The following is a 23,680-nucleotide window of genomic DNA, read 5'->3' as shown; positions in this document are numbered from 1 at the left end:
GTTGTTTCCGTTATACATGATAGTTTCAGAGAAGAGGAAACCAACAGCATGCCACAGTAGAGATTTCTGCTCTTGATTGCAATGGAAGGGTGATTGTGATCATCTTGCAGTGTCCTAGGAATGGTTTTCAGAGTCCCTAGGTCATACTTCCAAGATCTCCTAAGAAAGCTGACCCCCATGCTTCCACGTCTCCTTGGAGGCTAGTTGCTGCACAGATTGAAGGTGTTGCAGACGGAAAGGGTTATACTGTGGGGTCCCTGAAAGCTCGTTGTGAAAAGTGCCAAGGAACAGGCCCCTTGAATTTATATATGAGTTGTGTAGAGTGTGAAGAGGTTGGAGCAGCCAGAGAGAATTTGTCTCAGTAACTTTAGTGACCAGACAAGCTTTCACCTTTTCAACTACTTCCTCTTCTATAACAAAATATTTTGGAATGTAAATAAGATATAGGCACGACTTCATAGGATGAATTTTTTTAAATAGTCATCCACCACCACCATCTCTCTTTTGGCATCACTTTTGTGATGTTCTGGTCCAAATAACTCTGATTTTCCAGCTAAATCAATAGGTCTCATGAAATATCATAGCACTCCCTTCCCCCAAAAGAGTTGCACGCTACTTGTATACTAGATCTTGGAGTCTGTGTCACCAGGTGACTAGAGGGCTGGTGCTGGTACAGATGAACTTAGACCCTAATAAAACAAGCAGTGCAAAAAAATCACTGGAGAAGTTTGGGAAATGCTGATCTGAATGTCAGAATAACATCTCTGGGAAAAGGGTTGCTTTTTCCAAGCAGGAAGTGGTTTGGAAGAAAGTGGTGTTGCCATGTAAACGGGACATGCAGCATTATCTCCATGAGCTGCTGTTTAATAGCTTGTGGTTTTCATACTTTTTATTTGAATGACTGTGTTGCAAAAGATTCTTCTTGCACCTCAGTAGGTATTGAAAAATGGGGAACAAACTTGTTCTGCATCCACTAAGTTTTGTTAATTTGAGGGGAATTGCATTTCAGAAAGTAGACTATTAAATTTGTAAGACCATAATATTTTGTAACTGACTTTATTATTACTGGACAGACTGCTGTCCATGCGCATGAAGGCAAATCAGAGGCTGTAGGAGATTTGAAAGACTATCTACAAAGTTGACTGTTTCCCTTCTAGGTCTTTCATCCTTCTTCCTCTCTCTGCTTCTATGCCTTTTTTATTTTTCATTTGATTTTCCTATCTTCTTTTCTCCCTTTCTTGTGCTTACGTCATGTGGTCTTTTCAGACAAGCATCACAGAAAAGCTGTTTTTTAGATTAACAGTCTCCACTTTTTTATTGAGTGGCCTGTAACAGCTAATGTGATTTGCACTTCCTGTATACAGTTCTCTATTTTTAGAGCCTTCATACTGGGACTGACGTGCAGGTAATTATTAGTCACCAGTGGAGCTGCTAATTATGTAGATTAATTGATCATTTCAGTTGGGTTTGTTGTCTCCAAACATGTTTGTGATTAAAGCAAGGAAAATCACTGCCTGACTTACTGTTAGCGAATGAGTGTCTCTAGAATGATGTGCCACCTTGTATGACTCAGATGCCTGGTTAGTAATGCTCAGCTCTCACACCCAGAGCTGAAGTGGGAGTGCAGCAGCTATTCCTCCTGTCATCAGGAATCATGCTGAACACTTCATCACAGGCAGTTCCCTGACTGCTGCTGAGTGCTACAGTTCCTGGCCAGATTATTGGCAGGGTGGACTGGCTGGTCCTTACAAAATAACCCTTCTGTCACTAGCACATGTATCCTGTCCCTTTGATGCAGGAATCTATTCTTCAAACTTCTTGGTCCCCACAGACTCCTTCGAGTTGTCCGTATCTAGCTGGAATCTAGCCAAGATCTTTCTATTTAGCAGTACTAGAGGAGCAATGTGGTTATGGTCCCTGAAATTTGTTCAAAAGCGGGTTGAAAATCCAGGGCTAAAAACAAATGTAGGGTCTCTGTGCCTCATTAATTAATGTCTTTTTTACTGGTACCTGCCCTGTAAAGTGTGAATGGCTGATGAATGACAGAGAGCAATGCCTTAGCTGGAACAGAGATGTGCCCCTTTTAGAGCTGAAAGCCAGAGGAACATGTTCACTGTGTGCCAAGCAAAACACCAGAGATGAAGGCATTCCATAAGCTGTAAGTTTGGTTCAGTGGCATTGCTTCTTAACAGGTTGTAAGCTGCTGCTGATGCCAGCTGGAAAAAGGGAAAAAGCAAAAGAGGAGTGTGCACCAGTTGACATGGACCTTGCTCAGGAATAGTTCAGCTTTTAAAGGCTTTTTGTTATCAAGCTGTAACAAAGCTGCTTTGTGCCCTAAATAAAGACATGACCAACTTCCCCTTGCTCTCTCAGGTGGAAAGAGAAGTTCTTTCATCCTTGTTCGCTGCATTCCCCAGGGCTCACTCCTTTGTATGGGAGGCAAGTTAGAAATCACTGACAGGACCAGAGAGAAAAGCTCTCTTCCCTTCTTTGCAGACGTTACGTAGTTTATTGCAGCAGATTCTGTTCTCACTGGTTGCCCTTCAGTCTCTCCTGCAGGTATTTCCATCTCTGCTGATGCCTGTGGATAGGAAAATCTCCTACTCTCAGTTCAGAAGTGCCTTTTAGCCAGTAGTTGCTAAACCAGTGGAGTCTTGAGATGGAAATCCTATGAAGTGTTCTTTTCTAAACTCTTTCCACTGAATCAAATAGGTTTGTGGGTGTGTTCCGTGCAAATGCAAGTAGGTCCTCCCAACTTCCAGTAGCCAGAGTTATGCTTTTCAGGCTGATATACAGATCACTGTCCATTTGTATCTGGCAGCTTTTTATTGATTTGGCTGTTAAAGCCAGAGTTGTGCAGAGCTGAGAGAAGGGGAAACCCGACCTAAGTGAAAAGTTCTAGCATTGCTTCATCTTTTTTCAACTCACTGAAATAAAGTGAACAGGACAGTGTATCACAGACACTGTCTGATGATTTCCATTTCCCTTCCCCGCATACTGAGACTGTTGAACTTGTCCCTAGCCGCAGCTTATGGCTCTGATGTGCCTCAGCTCTAGCAGTGTGACTGTCCCTTCCCTGTTACTGCAGTCCCTTGCTGACACACATCTCTGTGGGCCAAGCACGCTGCCCCGGGGGCAGACCAGCTGCATCCTGGAGACACGGGAAACCTTCAGATGAGCCAATGGACCCTGCTGTTGTCTCCTGCTAGTAACAGATAATTAAAGCTAAAAGCTTCAACAAAGAGAAGACATTTATTGTCAAGCAAAGCCCAGCAGCTTGTAGGAAATGTCTTTGGTAGTGCCTGTGTGCAGCCTGGGGTATCTGTGGTGGGGAGTTCCTAAATGTTTACATTCTTTCAGTCTTAAAGGTAATCAGCCAAACTGTGTTGATGGGAACCTAGAGGAAACAAAAGCGTGAAATCAAACTATTATCAAACAATTTGAACATAAATCTTCTTTTATCTCTGCAGGCATTTCTTCACCGGATCCGCCAGAACGCAGTGGACAAAGCTGAGAAGTACATAACAGAGGAGAATGTTAAGGTATTTCTTCTGTCTTCCTTGTTTTCTTGGTAGGTGAACTGATTTGCAATGAAAGGCTAGATTCAGGGATATGAATATCAGATATCCTCTTGTCATATTGATGCTTATTATTAAGCTGATTCCCTAAGGAAAAGAGCTCATGTTGACAGTTTATCTGTCAATCTGTTTGCCCATTCTTATAGCTGTCATCTTCCAGTAATTTTTCATCTCCCCAGCTAATTTTAGTAAAATTTGACAACAGTGTGGTGTTGTCAGAAATACTAACTTTTGGCAAGATTTGTGAAATGCTGAGTAGAGTACTGAGGGGCCATTTCAGTGTTTTTGAGAGGAATGGCAGGGAATCCACGGCCCTTGTCTGTTTTGTTTGACAGGATTCAGTTAGCCAATTTGCATCTGCTGTTTTCTGCTAATAGAAATTTGATAGGGCTTATGAGAAGGAGGCAAGAATTTTCCTTTGTTTTTTTGTGGAAAGGAATTTGGGGTTTTGTGGGAGGTCTACATATTGTGAGACCCTTGCATGAGGAGGTTCCTGAATGAATTTTGCCCTGGCAATAGTTATGGGACATAAAGAACTGTGAGGTACAGGCTTCTCTAGTGCCTGTGGTCACAGGGGTGCATGTTGCTCATTAATGTCATAAATACACAAAACACTTTCCTGTAGTTATTTGGCTAAAAAACTCACCTTGTGCACATATGCACATGAAACCAAATCCCTCTTCATACACAAATGCAAGTGAAACCCACTGGTGAGTGGGACAGAGCGCAGTTTGTTTGCCACTGGATGGTGCTTTACTGCACTTGTGTTTGGTCCTGAAGCTCCTGAATCAGCAGCAGGTTTGCCCTGTATCCCTGTGGGAGCAGGGCAGCCACAGGAGGTGTGTCACACCTGCAGTGCTGCTGCAGTTGGTGTGTGTTTCCCTTGGCTGGCTCCTCTGCTTCCTGTGCCAGGCTTCCTGCATGTACCAGGTCACCAGGGTTCCAGCCCCACCTTGGCTGTCAGTTCTTCAGGCCAGCAAGGTGTGGTATTGAGTGGCTGGCATCAGAAACGCTGACGTATATTAAAAACGAGCAATGTTTTTCTCCTTATATTTCAGATCTTATTTTCTAACATTGAAGACATTCTTGGTGTTCACAAGGAGTTCCTGGCTGCTCTGGAATTTTGTTTGCAACCAGAACCTCAGTCTCAGCATGAACTGGGAAATGTTTTCTTAAAATTTGTAAGTACAATGACTTAATGCTATCTGAAAATACAGTTTCCTGTCATAAGCTCTCCAGCCCCTTAGCAAGCCCTAATCTCTAAGGCTTGTAGCAATGCTATGACAATGTGTGTCTTGTATGAAAGTTGTAGGTAGGGTGGGAAAAAACTTGTGAATGAGGCTAGAACAATGGACACCACATCAAAGGTAAACAACAATGTATTTTTAGAAACTCTTCCCTTTCCTGTTGAATTTAAACAACAATGTATTTTTAGAAACTCTTCCCTTTCCTGTTGAATTTTTTCTTTTTTTTTTTTCACCCATTCGATCACATTTTATTGCTGAGAATTTGTCTGCTTTTGTTTTAAAAGTTTCAAAAATGCAGCACAATCTCAAGTGCCTCAGAAATAGTATTCCTGCAGGTGCTTGCCTGGTATTGCAGGCAGGGGTGTGTGATGTTCATGCTCCGTGGCCAAACAGCCCTTGCAGCAGCCTGGGTGTCCGTGCAGCTCTTGCAGCAGCCTGGATGTCCATGCAGCCCTTGCAGCAGCCTGGGGTCACAGGTTGCAGCAGCCGCTCGCTGCCAGTGCTGCGTGTCCCTGCGGGGCTCGGGAGCTTTCCTCACAGCACACGCTCTCACCGTTTCACCCAGGGAAACCGTGGGGAACGTTTCTTTGGTCTTTTGTTTTGGGCAGGGTTCTGTTGTTGCAATATGCTCAGAAGTAGTGCTGGAACTCTCTCAGTGCTGCTTTTTCATTATCGTCAAATCACAGTGAGTCCTGTGGGGAGCTTGCAGTGAGGAAGTGACATAAGGCCCCTGAATCTTGAATGTATTGGTGTATCCACTGTTGTGATCACCTGGCAAGGTCATTCCTGGTCCTGATTACGAGTCCAGTACTTGTCAGCAGCCGGATGTTAGCAGAGGTGCTTTTCTTTAGAAACTTAGTGTTAAAAATACTTAAAAATTTGGTGAATAGCTTGAGAATTCTTGAAACACTGTTTTATCCAGACACTGTATTTTTCTAGTGGACCATGTTTTCTCTAAGTTTCTGTGTATCGTATATCCTTGTAGCAATCCCCAGATTCACCATGTGGAGTTCCATCAGACTGCAGTGCTTGGGTCCTCTTCATGAGATTTGTGTATCCTTAATGTCCTCTAGAGTCTACATAGGCCTGACTTTTCCTGGTCTGTCTTGGCCTAGAAGAGCCTTACTTGGCAATGATCCACCAGCCTTCAGAAACAGAACACTGCTTTTATAGAATCATGGAATCATTAAGGTTCGAAAAGACCTTTAGGACCATCAAGTCCCAGCACCACCACCATGTTCACCATTAAACCATGTGCTCAAGTGCCACATTGACACCTTTTTTGAATACATCAAGGGATGGTAGTTGTTATGGGCCCAATATTGTCCCAAGGACCTTTAGTTCAGAAGGATTCATGTCTTGAGTAACACCTAAAGCAAGCAAGCAGATTTTGCAAGAATTCCAAAAAAGAAATTATTGCATACTGTCTTTTTGGAATATTATAAGAGATGATGAAATGTGCTTGCTCTGATATTCAGGTGTGAAAAATTGTTTTCCATCAGAAGACAGACATTGTCTGCCCTACTGTACTCCATTTGGTTGGGTGATCAGAAATTCATTGTCTGATGGTAGGTGCTCGAGTTTATTCTGGAGCTGCGGTGCAGTGTGACTGTAACAGGTGGTGCAGAACATCCTTGAATATTCATTCCAAATCCAGTGTACAGCCTTAAACAAAAAGAGCATGTGAGACATGTCTCAGAGAGGGCATGTGGGCTGACAGTGGAGTGACCACACCTTGTGAGCACAGGCTCGCTTTTGCGGGGCAGGAAAGGGTGTGACTTGTGTGACTGAGCAGAAGGGCAGAGAATTGTCTGATCCTTTGTTTCTGATATTGCCATATTGCTAGAGGTTTGGGGATGTAATAGCTAGAATCTTGTTCTAGGGAATTGTGTGTTATGCTCATTTTTTGGAGCAATGTTGCATGAGTGATCAGTTTTACTGTCTAAGTCATTGGGGATATTGTTTCATTGAGAATTATGTCTTCTGTTCAGGTTTTTGATGTTGACAGGGTTGGTTTCAGCCTGCTTTGAAACAAGAAAATGCCATGCCTTGTTAAAAATATGTTCAAATAAAATGTTGCAGTTTTCTGAATGTCTTACTTGCTTTTTTCTAGTCAAAATGGTTTTCAAATTTGCATTAATTTGTGGGCAGTACTAATGGATCCAAAATAATATGTTTGGAGAATAAACTAATGGTTAAAGACTTATTTTAACCAAACTGAGAACAGTACAGTCTTACTTCTGTCACTAAAACAGAAGGTCTAGCTGTGTATCCAGCAGATTTGCTGAGTAAGAAAGTGCCATTTTTATCTGGTCACATCTCTGACCATAATGGCACTTTTACCTAGAGCAACCGCAGGTTCAGAATTCCTGGGCTAACGTCTGTAATTATGTAACTGATAATTTCCTCACCAGGCTATGGGAGAGCCTAGGACTGAGTATCACCCAGAGAGGAAATGAAACACTTCAGACATGGAGTAATTTTAAGCATAGTTCTCATATTTGTGGGTCAATGGCATGGGGTACAGCTGGGAAAGACTTGAGGAAAGCACTCTGGTGTGTGTGTAATTATTGTACTGTCTTGAGCTTTAGCAAAAGGATATTTTGTCATCATATAAATATAGCCTCCCAAACTCCAGGCGCTCAAAGCTGCAGTCAGAAACCTGAACAGTGACATTTTGTGTGCACTGATGTAACAGATGATTCTGTGTTAATGACTGCTGGTTTTAGTGTCAAGCATGGTACTTGTGTGCATCCAGGGAGTTGAGAAGTGAGTGGAGATGTGGGAAAAACTTTAGTCTGTTTTACTCTGTAACTCTCCTGTTTTTATGGTTGACAACAATCCTGTTGCGTTTTTTCTATTGTGCTGTGGACCCAGGCCTGCCTTTTCCTGCATCTGGTGGTCAGAAACTTTTGGTTTTTTGCAGCTTCCCAGTATTGCACCCCAATAGCAACATGAATGGCTGCTGATGAAGGATAAAAGTCCTGAACATCTGCATTCCATCTCTTTGCAACATACCCTTTGTGGCTGTTGTTTTATTTGCTCTTTACTATTGTTCTTGTGTTTGGACATACATCTATTTATTCTCAGTTCTTTCTTTTGAAGTACAAGGAAAGCAAAAATTAATTAAACCAAACCCAAAAGCATTTTACAGATTCTGAACATCTATATCTACCATTGAACATCTGACCAGAATGTCAAATTCTCCTAAACTAATATAAATGCAATTTCTTTTCCTTATGACAATAGCAAAGGGAATACCCAGTGACTGCAGCTGCAGTCCCATGTTTTCCCAAACTCCTTCAGCTGGCAGTAGTTCTTTGCTTGGATCACTGTGAGCGGTCTTAAAAGTACCTAGATGCTGAAAGTACCTTCAGCTGACACAGGAAGCTCTAAGAGTGCTAGGACTCCAATCAAAACTCAAAAATTTAACTTCCAAATTCTGGGGAGATTAAAAGGTTCAGATAGAATGTTTTCAGACCAGAATCCTGCTGTGAATGCCACAGCAAACTCTGGAAGGCATTGGCTACATGGCTTGGTGCTCTGAGAAAGCCTCACATATTACCCTGCAGAGTGCCACACTAATGCTTTGAAATTATTTTTGATATGCAAACTAGCTTGTCTGGGTACCTCCACATGGTGCTGCATTATGGCATAGAAGGTAACCTGAATCAGGAAATAAAGTGCTATCCCAAGACGCACTCAAAAACGATGTTTTTTGGCTTCTGAATCATTTTGCCTAAAGCCTAATACAATCTCATGACCCTCCTTTTATTCTGGTGAATGCAATAGTGGAAACTCTGAATATAGCTGCTGGAAGTTCAGCCCTTCCTCCCAGCTTTGAGAGGATCAACTCGGCTCTTGCTGTATCTGCTCAGCATGGAAATAGTTGTTCCTGCTTCTTTTGTGAATCACTCCAGTGTTTCCAGATATGTAGTGTTTGCAATGGGTTCAGCATCTCTGATCATTTTAGATAGAAGGAGTTGCACTGTCTTTAAATCTGAAGATCAGTAGAGCAGAACTTGCTGACCCTGACCTGCCAGCTGACCTTCATTTCTTAACAGGGGATTTCATTCCAGCATGTGCTGATGGGTGTGACATGTCCCAGTGTTAGTAGCTCAAACTAGTTATGAAGCTACCCTTCCCTTCCTTTATTATCTGTAATATGTTGGGTATTTGGTGAAATTCTTCCAGTTACAGAAACTATTATATATATCTGTTAAGTTTTGTCTGCTGCTTGTTTCAGAACACAGTAAACCAGCCAACCTACTGGGGCCTGGTTTCTCACCCCTTGAAAGGCAGGGGATTTCCAGCTGACTGCTTTGTGTTATAGTTCCCTTCCAGACCTCAGAGCTTCTTTCAGGCCTTGGCTCTTCCACTTGGCTTTCTTCCTCCTGCAGGAGTGGTGAGCCCCCTTGCTCCTGGCTTTGTTTTTCTTCTGGCTACCTCCATGGAATATCCTGACATACATGCAAGTATTCCCAAGATAGCAAAAGTCCTCCTTTCAGGAAAGAATACCAATGATCTCAGTGAAGCATTAAGAGGAAAAGTGCTGAAAGTCTCAGTGCTCAGAAAAGTCTCTGTTAACTTACAACAGTAAGTCAGGAATTAGTGAGAACCTATATACATTACTCACATTAAGAGTGTCACACGCTTCCTGAATACTCCAGTGCTAATGCCACTTGGAGTCCACCTCTGTTTATAAAGAATTTGGTAGCAGACTGTGGCAAAATAATCTCTCCAGTGGTGTCTGAGTCAATAAGTCACTTTGTTTTTCCTTGCAGAAAGACAAATTCTTTGTCTATGAGGAGTACTGTAGCAACCATGAGAAGGCACTCAGACTGCTGATGGAATTGAACAAGATCCCCACAGTGAGAACATTCCTTCTGGTAAGCACCTTCTCTAGCACTCTTGACTCAATGATCTGACTTTGCCCTGTGCTCATAATAACTCTTTGGTATCCCAGGAATGCTGGGCATTTTGCAGGTATTACCCACTGCCAGGTATGGAGCACTCAGGGTGGAGGGGCACTGAAATCACTGATGACTTGAGGCACAGAACTGAGCAGTACCAGCAGGAGTGATAGCAGTGGAAACAAGGAAGATTTTATTTTTTAAAAGTCAACAGAAAAAACAAGCACAGATGAAAGGAATAATGCAATAAGTCAGCAGCAAGACTGAGGCTAGTTCCCATTGGATTTGATCCCCTGCTCATTTCTCTGACCAATTCACCATTTGCAGACTAATGAAAAAAATGTGGCCTGTTTCTGGCACCCTTTTCTCCATGAATCCAGTTGTGGGCAAGAAATGTAGTCCAGATGAATTGTTTTGAGTGCATCACTGCTGCTTAAATCAAAAGTAACCTAACTTCCATCCAAGGAGAGACTGTGGCCATATAGCCTTCAAACACGCCTTAGAGGCTGGACTGGAAGGAGAGACAGTCAGTGGGCACTGCCTTCTGCTGCTGCATTCCTTACTTTTCTTTCCTTTCTTGGTTGTTTCTCCTCTTTACTTTCACCCAAATTCTGCTTGATTTTTGAATGTCTTGTTTTCTTGACTATGGATGAGTGGCATTTGTAATGGGGGTGGCACATAGGTGAGGGAATAATTCGTCACATCAGCTTTTTTCCTAGTAAATTCTGTGAAGTGAAATAAAGACTGTCTTTCTTGCAAAGGACCTGCTTTTCTTTCTGCTCTTTTTTTTTTTTGCTTCCTGTGAAAGTTCTGTTCTTTCCCAGTGTAGTACAGCAAAAGAAAACTTCCATATAAACATCAGTCACAAGCAGGATCAGAGCATTCCTTTAGCCACAAGATACAGGCTTCAGAGGGAACCTACCCTCGTGGTGTTGCGTAGGCAGAGTCTCTTTGTCATGTCTGAGTTTTAATGAACCTTATTAAACCATTACTTTTAATTACTAAATGACCCTTAACTTGTTCATGAGGTTTTTTTGGGTGCTTCTGCTGAGGGAAACCAGTGAGAAAGGTGAGGGAAGGTGCATGTAAGCCCTGTCCTTCCCAACCTTCAGAATGTTCTCCACTTCCGCTGAATTGACAAAGTTTTCTGTTTGTCTTAGAGACAGCAGCTGGCAAACTGATTACGAGGGACAACAAAGATGTCACACTGTCTGCTGTGGCTTGCTGCAGCACCTGAATTCAAGAGACTTAAAATTGCAGTAAATATGGGAAGAAGGGCTGCACTGATGTGTCTGCTTAGCTGTGGTGCTGTAGTTTCTTCCAGGCCTCCCTTCCCTTCTCTGCCTCCCAAACCAGTGCTACAATGCTACTATGCAGAGAAGGCAGCACTAAAGTACAAAGCTTTTCTTGTGAGGATAGATTTGGCCCAATTGCCCCCTCACAGCTGCTGAAACATAGAATGTGAGAATGTGTCTGAAAAGTCAGTAAGTGTTAAAGGGCAGTTTTGAGCCCAGTGCTAGAGAGAGGGCTGAAAGAAGAGATGGCAAGGATTGAATCACTTGAGACTTGGAAATTGGACAGGGAGCATTGTGAGCTGGGTAACCAATGCCACAGATCTAGAATAGCCTGGGGACAGGTTGTTTTACAGACAATTGTCTCTTAAAAATACCAGTTAGGACTAAGGAGATTTAATGTATGATGCCTGTGAACATTCCTTGAGGAGAAGAATTTAAGAGCTACAGCCAGAAAGCTCACTAAATTTCCGAGTGTGTCTGAGCCACAGCACGCATTTCACAGGGGAAAACACTACTGGTGATGCCTCAAAGCAGGCGCTTCTTGGCTGAACTGCATTTAAAGTTCAACTTCTGTGTGGACAGGGCAGGTTTGCAACTGGAGTGATTTTTGGAGCAAAGTCCATATTCATGGTTGAGCATAGGAATGTGGACATAGTTTATCTGAAATAGACTTGAAGGCCACCTGAAGTTCTTACCTGTCTCTGGCAGCAAGAATAGTAGAATCATCAGGGAATGTGTAAAAAGCTTACAGTAGGGCAGTATTGATTTGTCACAAAGGTTACAGATTATTGCTACAAATTAAGGACAGTTCAAGGACTATAAGGGTTGTTTTTTTCCCACTGTCATCCCCTGTTCTTAAACTCCCTTTCTATATCAGTCCTGAGAAATGAATTTCCATAATCTGTGGAGAAGTTCCATGTGTGCTGGTTAGCCAGCCAGTGTGCCCAGGCTGTTTGTCCAGCTGTGCTCAGGCATAATGTTTTGCCAGAGAACTGGTGGATGTTATGCAGATGACTAATTTGTTTCAATTCCAGTTCAGTTCGAACATAACAATTGGACTAAAGTTAATTACATGATTACTAGTTAGTAGGCTTTATTTTAGCTTTCAAGAGTTTTCTGGACCGACAGTATACAACATTACATAGTGAACAAAGACAACAGGTCATATCTGTTGTGGAGGTAAATTGGATTATTTTAAGTAATGGTCCATCTAGTTTTGCTGTTTGCCATCATATTGTTGGAGTAGTTTTTGAGTCACCAGCTGTATAGTATTTCTCTGAGAAGATAGCATTCTGCACAGCCATTGTTATTCACTGCAAATTTTCTTTTGCTGATGCCTGCAGAACTTTGCGACTTGATGGCTGTATGCCAGACTTGATGACTGTATGGTGAATGAAATGCCATTTTCCTGTACCTTAGGTATGATAAAGTGCTTTCTCACCATAAGGCATGTTTTAGAAATACAAAATTGTGTCAAAAATCATCTGAAAGCTTTGTGTCTGAGGTAACATTTGTTTCCTTTTTTGATTATAGGGTTGCATGCTCTTGGGAGGCAGAAAGACAACAGACATTCCACTAGAGGGTTATCTGCTGACTCCAATTCAGAGAATTTGCAAATATCCTCTTCTGCTCAAGGTAAACCAGAGAAAGTATTTCTCCAGATGATTGTTTTATTCTTGGAGTGATTCTGCTTTTTTTTTAGCCCTGACTTTTGTTGCCACTATTGCTTTCCTGATTTACACTTCTGAAAGTTGGATTTTCTCTGAAGAAAATGGCTTTTTATGGGTACAGGCAAAAAGCTGCCTGATCCTGGCAGGCTGCTAAATCCTGTTATGGTCTGGGTAGAGCAGACAGGGTGACTTCCTGACTAACCAAGGCCTTTTGACTTCAGTGCTCTTCAGATGTTTATTAAGGCTTGTGCAGGCTGTTTGAGCCACTTCCTGTAAAACTGAGTTCAGCTGGAATTGTGCCTGTGTTCTGAGGGACTGGATGGCTCTGGGGACTCTTGATGGGATATATTTTTCATTACAAGGTCTCTAGTTTGATGGTGAGCAGGTCAGTAATGATCAAAATCGGACAGCTGTTTGGCAGCTTGTTTGAGAACTCTTCGGTTGTCTCAGATGATTCCCAATGCGGAGGTGTCAATCCAGAAATGACTATGGTATGTGGCACTAATTGGCTCCCTTGCTAATATTCTTGCCAGAGAAGATAAAGCATAAAGGACCTGAAAAGAGCTACCTTGCCTCTCATCCTTCCTGGTCAGGGCTGGGTTACCTGCCTGGTGGGGACAAGAAGAGGGAAAAGGAGAAAGCAGTTTCTGGGAGAACTTGCATCCCCCAGTGGCCTGATAGATACTCTGTGGCTAACAGCCATCAATCTTCCATGATGTCAGTCTCTTCCTCAACTAGAGCCACACTGTGTTTACTAAAAGAAAAGTAATTTAAAAAAATATAAATACTTTCCCTCATATTTTGAAAGAAAGGTCCCTTTATGAGTTCTGGAAGAAAGTAAGAATTCTGTGGTGAATGTATGTCAAAACTCCTGGGGACCAAACATCCTTTCTTTGAAAGCCAAAGCCAATACCACCAAGATGAAGACTGAAACAGTTTCTTGCTTTCTAGCCACAGTGGAGTAAAGATGAATTTGCCCTACCTGTGCCTACGCTTGGTCCTGGGGCCGCTGACCCAGACCCATGTGTACCTGTTGAACAAACAGCTTTGCAGGGAGGGGCTGTGACGGGGCATCTTGTGGGGCTGCATTCCATTTTGCTATGGATTTCTTCTTGTATACAGGCTAATAAAGATCACACACTAGTTGAAACTTCCTGGATAGGAAATCAAAGTTTTAAGAAAAAGCAAAGAGGAATTAAGTTTTCAGTAGGCAACAAGTCTGCCTCAGTCAGTGAAATAATACCATAACACTAGGAGTTGTTCAGCTCAGAAAATATCAATGACCATTATAAAGTGTGATTGATTCTGATTCTCAAAGGTAGTGAATTCATAGCAAATAAGTTGTGTCCCATTAAAGACTTATTTGATAGTTGCTAGCATTAAATTATCAGAGCAGACACAAATGTCTCAGACATGAGAACACTTAAGGGAAAACTCAGCCAGATTTTATTTACGCTGACCAGGACAATGGAGCTCTCCAAGCAAGGAAAAAAAGAGATAGATTTAAAAATAGCACAACCTTCAAATTCAGTGTTTGCTCTCCCTTTGCTACTGAACTTCACTTATGCCTCCTGAAATAGCTCTTTTGTATTCATGGGGATTGGATCTTGCTTTATCTAATTCCCAAGGCAAACAGATACTATTGTATTCTAGTTGATGAGAAAAGTCTTAGACCAAATCTAGCCTACTTTCCTCTTTTACTTTGTTTTTGGCAAGAGTTTGTGAACATCCAGATTATCTGGTAACTTTGATATGACCTTGTCTAATGTAAGTATTTAATGTAGCCAAGTAGGTGGGTTTGATAAAGCTAGTATGCACAAGGTAATTCAGACTCGATTGTGTTTGAAAGTAAACTGAAGTAGTAAGGTAAGGCACATATTTTAAATACTGTAACAACTTAATAACATATATGTGTGTTCTTCTTCAGAACAATAAAATCTGGCATGAAGTTGATTTTAGTTACTTAATTAGGAATAATACACTAGAATATCTCCAAGTGCTGATCCACTGTGAGCATTGAGGTAATTTCCATGAAATATACCATCCTGCAACACGTGACCTTACGTTTTCTCATGCTCTGATGAAGCTGTTTGGGTTTTTTTAACTAACAAATGATGGAGACAGAGCACTGATCCAGATGATGGTGGGCAATACATTTCAATTTTATTTATAGTTTCCCATTTTTTGTGACACAAACATTGCAGCTTTGAAGTGCCTGACTGTAAACAGGTTTTTGGATGGGTTTTTCAGTTTGGGGATTTTTTCTGCGGGGAAGGGGGAGAGGATGGGATCTTTTTTTGTGGGTGGGGTTTGTTGGGGTTTTTTTGATTGGGGTTGAGGGCTTGAGTTTTACAATTTTTGTTGCTTTTTCTCTGTCTAATTTGCAAGCCTTTTGTGTGGTTTGAAGGACGGGACTCAAACTTAGCTATGGCACTTCATAATCTCTGCACAAATAGAGAAATAACAATGTTAGTATTTGTGCCCCAATGCAGTTCTTGTCTGCTTCCGACAACATACAAGAAAATTAGTGTAGAATTTGTCAGTCAGTAAATTAGTTCCTTATAACTGAGAAAGGGGCTTGGACTAGACTCAAGCAAAATGAAACTGTTGGCTGTGACGGGCATTGGTTTTTGGGAAGAAGGAAGGTAGCAGAGATGAAGGACACACAGCACGAGTGGGTGGCTGGAGAACTTGCCGAGCAGATCTTCTAGCATGGGGGTTTGGGTGAAGGCAGCTCTGTCTCGCCTGTGCTAATTGTGGGACTCTATTAACTAGTCCCAACTCTACTGCTTAAGAGTAGAAGCAGCTGTTGTGTAAACCAGTCTCTGAACAAAAATAGTCTTTTCCCCTTAATAAAGAGCATTTCTGTCAGCAAGAAGCAAACCCTGGGGCAGTGGTAATCATGAGTTAATCACACCATCGTGTGGGGATTAGGCACAGTCACTTCTGTCTCCTTCCTCTGGCACAGGAGGAATGCGCAGCACATGACACCCGCGCCCTGCTGCTCCTGGGAGCTCAGAGCTCACAGGGCTTGGACCTTGCCTGAGGTCTGGTCTGTTGACAGTTTGCTCAGACTCCAGCCAGAAATGCACATTCCACCTCTGATCCTTTAAAAACATCTGAGGGCATACAGCTCCATGGGCAATTAGGACAGTAATTATGTATTGCTTCATGTGGAGAAGAGTTTTTCTGGCCCTGGGAGGGGCAGAAAAACCTGTATGCAGAGAGGAGTCACCAGAGTCAGAATCCCCTGGAAAGGAAAGCCCAGCAGTGAGGCATACACAGGCCTTCATGACTCACTGCCTGTGCTTGGAAAAGGAAAGATGGGAAGCCACTGGTGTGAATACAGAACAGGATGAAGGAAGCTTGCCTTATTACCTCCCTCACCTCTCCATTCCTCTTGTAGCTGTTCAAGAAACAGAACCTTCTATTTGGCCGTAATTGAATATATTTATCTTTGGAGGATTGGCTTTTTCTCCCCCCCTTCCCTCCTCCAAGAGAAGTTGTGTTGCTCTTAGGTTCATGACATGTGGTTGAAATCCAATTCTATGTAGCATAATATTAAAAATTGTCTATTCCCTAAAGAGCTCTAAGGAGCACTGTCAACTTATAAATCATGCTTTTGTCTTCCACACATATATAAAATCACAAATAACTGCTGATATTTATAAAACCAGAAACGTTTTTATTGCATTTTAAGTTAGCATATGTTGTAGGTTCAGTGGCATGTTGAAACTAATCTGTTTTATCTGATCCACCATTTATTGTGAAGTGTTTACCCTGCAGAGACATTGACATAAATCACAAGTTTTAACAGTACAGAGAATAAAAAAAGCTATTGTGATTTGCAGGCACACAGAGGAAGTTTGATGTATCATTTATTTTGTGCTTAGTACAGGCAAATATTACAAACTGTAAAATACAAGTATAAAACTGCCAGGAACATATATGTTTACAGGAAGGTGGTTTGGGTTTCTGTTGCCTTTTTTTTTTTTTAAGCACATTTGGAGCTGAACTGTTGATTAACTTAACTTTTTGAACTGATAAAGGAGTGTGTTGTCTCTTGTTATCTCTGTGAAGCTGTGTTGCTCAGCAGGCCAGCGAGGGCCGCAGCTCTTAGGCCACGGTCGGTGTGTGCCTGGGGCTGCAGCGCAGAGCAGGGCAGCCTAGCAGCAGGGATCTGCACCAGCCAGTGCACAGTGTCAGCAGCCCATGGACAAAGTCCATGTTAGGCCATGTCTGAGTGTCCTCAGGGGAGTAAAGGTAGGAGGAAGGAATTTCTCAAATAAAGGAATGTGTAACTTTCAGCTGCGAAGTGTATTTGCTGTCAGTTTGAAGTACACAGTCAATATTGTGCAGTGAGGGAGGACATGGGGAAGGATGTCAGAGACTTCTTTAAAAAAAAAGAAGAAAGAAAAGTGTCTTTTATTAATTATTTTAAGAAAGTCTTGACAAGAAGTAGTTCTCTGTAACTGGCAGCAGCCTTATTTCCTGACCCTATTAGCACACAAGTTGCAGTACAGGAGATAGCAATTCCAGACAGCAATGTCTGTGGGCTTTGTGGAGGATAAGGGTTACCCAGGTATTGCCATACTGGTCTGTCTTTCAGCTGCCTTCGAAAATGTTCTTAGAGTTTACACATCATAAATGTGTCACTAAAAGAAATAAGTACCCAGAGCTCTCTCCCTGTGTTTCAAAAGTGCTGAGCTCTGCTCTTTTGGGAAATAGCAGTGTCAGGATAGCACGGCTTTGCCTTGGACAGCTTCAGACAGGGCTGTGGAGGGGCAGTGCCAGTCCCAGCCAGCACCCTCCCTGCCGTTCCCAGCCTCCTCTCCTGCTCCCAGGGTGTGACTGGCATGGGGAAGATGCTGTTTGTTGCAGCAGGGTGTGCTGTGAATGAAGAGGTCTTTCTCTGTCTTTTGGGGATATTTCTGAATGGGATGTTTAGACAGTGCTAGTGTGTACATACCTGTTCCCAGTGCAGTATGGGTGACACTGCAGCTGCAGAACTTCACTGATTTTTAGTGAGAGTAATCTGTGTTGCAATCACAGAGGCTAGTGTCACCAAAGTGTAACACCTGTCTCCTGCCTTTGCTTTTTGAACATTTACTTTTCTTGCCTCACTTTCAGCAAAAGTAGAGTAAAGACTTCCACAGGGAATTTCATTTTGATATCAACTGACATTTGTAGCAGCGAGCCTCCTTTTCTTGTGCATCTGTTGCTCTGTAAATCACAGATGGGTGGAAGCAGTCTAGCTCCATTCAGATCACAGTACTGGGCAGGCTCTCTGGCTGTATCCAAATTCATTCTTGTGTCTCATGCAGATGATGCAATTCAGCAGCACAGGACTTTTTAAACAACCAAATAACACATTGGGGCAAAAGATAGTGGGAAAGTTAAGTATTTCAGTCTTAAACACCATATTATGTATCAAGGTTAAATTACCAGCCATATTTTAGATTTCTTTAATGTATTCTTATTCAATTGTAGCTGACTATGAAATACTATTGGTCTAAAAAAAATGATTAATTGTGAGTTGACAGTGGTTGCCCCTTTTGCCAAACTCCTTAATATTGTCAGGTTCTGAGTTTTGCCTCTGCTGTTTTTCAGTGGACAGGGCTTAACTGTGCTGTTGCTCTTTGACACAACTGAAGCAGAGACTCTTGTGGACTCCTTCAGAGCAGAGGAGTTGTTTGTCTTGGTGTCAGGACACATGCCCCAGCCTTCTAAACATACAAAGTAAACATATCTGATACAGCAAAACATACTTGAGCTCTCTTAATGTAGCTCTCTTAATATTTAACATGAGCAATTGCCTCATTTATTTAACAGCATTCATATTAACCCTGTACACATGAAGAATAGAGAACAGCATCTGCAGTAAAATGCCTCCATATTCTCTTTAGTTTTGCAATGGTTCTGGCATTTTCTTGCAGGATTGCTTGCAAATGCTCAAACCTTTCCATGAACCACTTCTCAGTTTCCATGTTTTCTCTTTTTTTTATAAGGAATTAGCTAAGAGGACTCCCTCCAAGCATCCTGATCACCCAGCTGTCCAGAATGCACTGCAGGCAATGAAGACAGTCTGTACAAATATCAACGAGACCAAGAGACAGATGGAGAAACTGGAAGCCCTTGAACAGTTGCAGTCCCACATTGAAGGATGGGAGGTAGGATGCAGGACCAGTAAGCTCCCTGGAGGCTGTTAACTGCACAGTTTAATGACTCGTGTTGTGCACAGGGATTTCTGTTTCTTTTGTGACGTGTAAACGCTCTTGAAGGTGTGGGCAGCATCACTCAGAGGAATATGGAATTTCAAGTGTATTTGTGTGTGCAGGCTGGTGCTAAATCGTAGCAGAACAAGAAGATTATGAAAGAAAGGAAGGTGTTAGAGCTAGAATATGGAGCTGACATTTCTAATGGGTAGATCTCACTTGAAAGGCAAATAGATCTAGGTAAAATCCTTATGAGTGCATCAGTTATTTCACAGTTTAATAGCAGATAAAATAAGGGCGTGTTAGTAAAAGATCTTCATTGTGCACTCATAAAAGAAAGTTAATTTCTTTTTTATGTTTCAGGGATCAAATCTGACAGATATTTGCACACAGCTCTTGCTGCAAGGGACTTTGTTAAAAATCTCAGCAGGAAACATCCAGGAGAGAATGTTCTTTCTATTTGATAATCTCCTGGTCTATTGCAAGAGGAAATCCAGGTGAGTCCCTCTGTATTTTCAGTTTTACCATTCAGAAGATTTGTAGGTGGAAGCTGTGATCATTTGCTGATCATTCACTGTATTCTCTGTTGCTTCTGTAGGGCTGAGTCACAGGTGGAAATTTCCTCTGTTCATGACTATTTCTATCACTTAGGCAATAGGAGAGAGAAATCACTATGTGGTAGGATAAATATTCCAGGCAGTATCAGAGTGCCCCTCTGAGAAGTGTGCAGACCAAAGAGGAATTAAAATAGTGCAGCTAAAGCTCAAAAAGCTTCCGAGGGCAGCTGCATCTCCAGGAATTATGTGAAGGTGCCAACTTACATTGTGAAGTTATGCTAAGCATAAGAAGGTCATGTGGAGAATGATAAAAAGCCAAGATAGGGGAAAGTGGAAGACTAAGCAAGCATAGAATAGATGCAGGGCCCAGGGGAGTGGGAAAGAGATAAAGATTTGGCTGTTGCTGTCAGTATTTACAGCCCATGTGCTCTGTTTGTTGTCCTTCTTTCCTATCCTGGTAATTTTTTTTTTTTTGCATCATCCCGCCTGATAAACCTTAAGTATTGTTAAAACCTGCTGCTTGTAATTAAAATAGCATTGGCAGAGTAGAAGGTAACTTGCTTCTGCAGCAATTATATGGTATTTCTGTTCCTGAGCTTTTCACCTTCACAGCCCCAGTCTCATTCTCATGTCTTGGTCTGTTCTGAATTTACAATGCATTTTCTGCACTCCCTTCTCTTCTACCTCCCTTTCCTGTAATACAATCCCCCTGCTTCAAGTTATACTTTCTTACTGGTGATGGCCAAATAGAACAGCCAACCCAATCAGAAATTCTGTAAAACCAGTATTCTCTCCAAAGAAAATTCTAATTTCTTAAAATTTGTGTCTTTTTATCCTTTTTTTTTTCTTTCTTGCTTCCCCCCCCCCACCCCCGGGAAATTTTGGAACCATTAAGCTGTGAAAGCTGATTTCAGTAATGTTCAGACTTTTTTGTGTTTTTATAATTTATAATGCCGAATTTATGCAACCTAAATACGAATTATTAGGCGATACCTACATTCAAAATTAGATGAGATACAGATGTTTAAATTTTTAAAAATTGCACCATTAAATCTAAAAGACTTAAAATACTTAAAATGTTATCTACCTGAAGCATTCTGACTCTGAAATGACTCATAGGAGAGGAAACACTTCACTTGGACCCTTTACCAGATTTACTAAAGTCCAAAATTCTGTATGAAACAGAGTTCAGAAATGTGTGTGTTTTTTAACAGAAACCATTCCTTTAAAAAACCCAGTTAATTTGATACTAATCTTCTACTCCTTCAGAGCTCTTAGAAGCTCTTTTTCTAGACAGTTTGTAGTTGAGGTTAGCCTAATTCCAGCACTGTCCGGACAGTTTTCCTAGAACACTAAGATTTTGAAAACAAAATGTTTCTAGTGCCCTTTCAGCAGAAATTTCTTTTTATACAGGAGATATTACCAAGCTCCTCTGTAGTTTGGCTTAATTTTGGAGGAACCTGCTATAACATTTGGATTTCTCAAGGGATTGGTATTGTTTACCTTTGTCTGACAATGTAACTCAAACTGATGGGATGTTGAGAATCTGATTTCCACTAAAAAGCATAATATTTCATGAAGTCTGCTGGAAGTTGCCTAATGTACAAGATATATTTCGATCACTGAGCTACCTTAATTTTGGATATTTCTGCTGTCTTGCTGCAATTTATAATTAGTCTACAATGGAAATCAGTGTCTTTTACTTTGTGTTGGTGTGTCCATTTGGCCAACTGCTCTCAAATAACTAACACGTTAGTGGGACACACCTTAAAAAATACCGAAACCCCATTAAGAAACTGTCTCTGTCTGTTCCTAATTTGAGATTAGATGACTTAGTTTTCATCTCATTGTGTTGTGCTAACTTGTAGAAATCGGTGGAGTATTTCTTGATTTAAGAATGCAGTCAGAATTCAGGGCTCAGTCTTTGATAAGTAGTCAATAATGCAGCATTCCAACCTGGACATCATATTTTTTCACAGTAACATAAATTAGGAGTAGGATTGTCAAACCTAGTGTAAGATGTGTTTAGAATCAGAACTCGGTATGTGATTTTAGTTTTGCAATAGCTCCTTTTGTAGAAGTGTAGGGAAGTCTGTCAAACTGATGACATAGATTTTCAGAGCTGAGTATTGTTTTTTAGTTTTAGCAGGATTGTAGACTGCTGTTTAAATTGAATCCTGATGTCAGGAACAGTATGTTTCATGTAGGGAAATAGGCTGAACAGTTAAAGGCTTTCCCTAGGGCTGCCAGGACAGGTTTTCTTTTGACTTGAGGAGTCGTCTTTAGGAAAGGATCCAATAGCTTCAAGATCACAGTCCCTGTCAGTCTGATTGGCTGTAAATATATGGTCATCACCAAATGTGTATTTGTTTCTAAAGGTAGTTGTAAAAGAAAAAAATGTTCAGAAAAAATGGGTGATTCTAATCTCACCTCAGTTTTACCATAGAAATACCATAGGTATTTCACTCTGACAAGAAATTTTTTCCTCAGCTGATTTTTACTGCAATATTTTTTGAATCCTACGAGGTACTGGCAAATTGCCACAGCAGAACCTTCACTGACTGGAATTTGGACACCTGCCACTTCTTAATGACCATTTGTTACCAGTTGTGTTTTGGCTTGCGTAGCAGGGTTATTCTTGGATAGTAAAACACAACAGGTGTCACTTGGATAGTTTTAAACCCATTTTAGCCATAAAAAACAGAACATAACTGGTAATGAAAAGTGCTTTCCTGAATTCAACAGAGACACTATAAAGCTTATGGATGATGTAAATTTGGGTGCAAAATTGCCCCAGCAGAATTTTCCGTACAAAAACATGTAACACGTGTGCCAGACCATGTGACACTGGCCTCTTTACATTGTTTGTTTCATATTTGAAGTTTGGTGCATACCTGAAAATGATCACAGCTTTAGGCAAATAGAGGAGTCAAACGTAATGTAGTCAGTGATGCTGCAGTTGTCATCCCGAGGCCATGTGCTGTTCATGGACATGTATTTCAGTCAGTCATCAAGAAGGTACATCTTGAAGCCACCCCCATCTTCACATAATCTGGAAAAACAAGCTTGTTATTGCTATACTAACACTGGTACACACCTATCTTGGAAATCTGAATGAGTATTCCAATTATTGAACGTCAGAGGTATGGTCAGATACCACCAGTTGCTATATTGAAATCCTGCTTTAATAGTCATATCTCAGATTGATTTATTCATATATATGTTAGACCATTTGCTTATGTGTTGTAACAGTTTTCATCCTAATTGCAGAGTTACTGGGAAAAAAGCATCTAAAAGGACAAAGTCAATCAATGGGTCCCTTTATATCTTCAGGGGCCGAATAAATACAGAAGTCATGGAAGTAGAGAATGTGGAAGATGGAACAGGTAAGAGACTAAATATTGCCTTTTAAGAACACAGGATGTTCAGCTCTTGTGTTGGAAGGTAGTGCAAAAGTACTTGTCCACCTCTTTTAGCAAAATCTGAAGCAATTTATGGAACTTGTAGCACCTTCATTATTGGACCAACGTATGTGGTCGAAATACTGGAAATGCTTTCAGGCACTAGTCCTTCCTTCTGAAATGACCTTATTAAGAGTATGTGTTCCCAGAAGCTTATCTATTTTTGGTCCCAATCCAAGTTAATTTAATAAAACTTACTTCTGTCTTCTTTACCTCCTTTTTTTTTTCACAATGTAAGCCATTACAGCTAAAATAACATTATTTCTGTCTCTTCTTCTCATTAGAATGCTACTAAATATTAGTCTTAGTATCCAAATTAGTAGCATGGAATGTGACCATGAGCAAAATATGGGAATGACAGTTCTGTTAGGATTCTTGTATCCTGACACAGCCAGGAAGACTGGGTGGGATTCTTATTCCATCCATAGAGGCCACACGACCACTGCCCCTATTGTAATAAGCCAGGAATTAGTATTATGTCCTTTAAACAGTTGACACACAAAGAGTTTCCATGTCGTGGGGACAGAAATCCTTAAGTGCAGGAAGATAGTGTATCCCCAGAAAATTCAGAACAAATACCCTGAACAAACATCATAGACTCTTCCACTGATGGTCTTGTATTTAAAAGACTTTAGTTCTTCTGAGGTGAAATCAGAAAGTGTCACTCTTGGGACTGAAGCATTCAGTCAGTTTGAACAGCCTGTTGATACTTGTACTTCCAGAGTGTACAGCTGGTTCCATGGG

At 41.3% G+C, this 23,680-nt stretch overlaps 1 protein-coding gene across 2 annotated transcripts in view; it reads left to right on the top strand.

The window, feature by feature from the left end:
• PREX1 (phosphatidylinositol-3,4,5-trisphosphate dependent Rac exchange factor 1) overlaps positions 1-23,680 on the top strand; it is a 115,310-nt gene that overhangs the window by 47,889 nt on the left and 43,741 nt on the right. For both annotated transcript variants that reach the window (XM_030962992.1, XM_030962991.1), the window contains exons 2-8: positions 3,471-3,542; positions 4,637-4,759; positions 9,610-9,714; positions 12,567-12,668; positions 18,712-18,873; positions 19,282-19,415; positions 22,746-22,861. In XM_030962992.1, coding sequence (XP_030818852.1) covers positions 3,471-3,542; positions 4,637-4,759; positions 9,610-9,714; positions 12,567-12,668; positions 18,712-18,873; positions 19,282-19,415; positions 22,746-22,861 — 814 coding nt within the window. The remainder of the gene's footprint in view (positions 1-3,470; positions 3,543-4,636; positions 4,760-9,609; positions 9,715-12,566; positions 12,669-18,711; positions 18,874-19,281; positions 19,416-22,745; positions 22,862-23,680) is intronic.

The sequence above is a fragment of the Camarhynchus parvulus genome, chromosome 20 (assembly GCF_901933205.1).
Source record: "Camarhynchus parvulus chromosome 20, STF_HiC, whole genome shotgun sequence".
NCBI classification, from domain to species: domain Eukaryota; kingdom Metazoa; phylum Chordata; class Aves; order Passeriformes; family Thraupidae; genus Camarhynchus; species Camarhynchus parvulus.
Note: the sequence above shows the minus strand (reverse complement) of the source record. Positions and strands in the feature narration are given on the sequence as shown.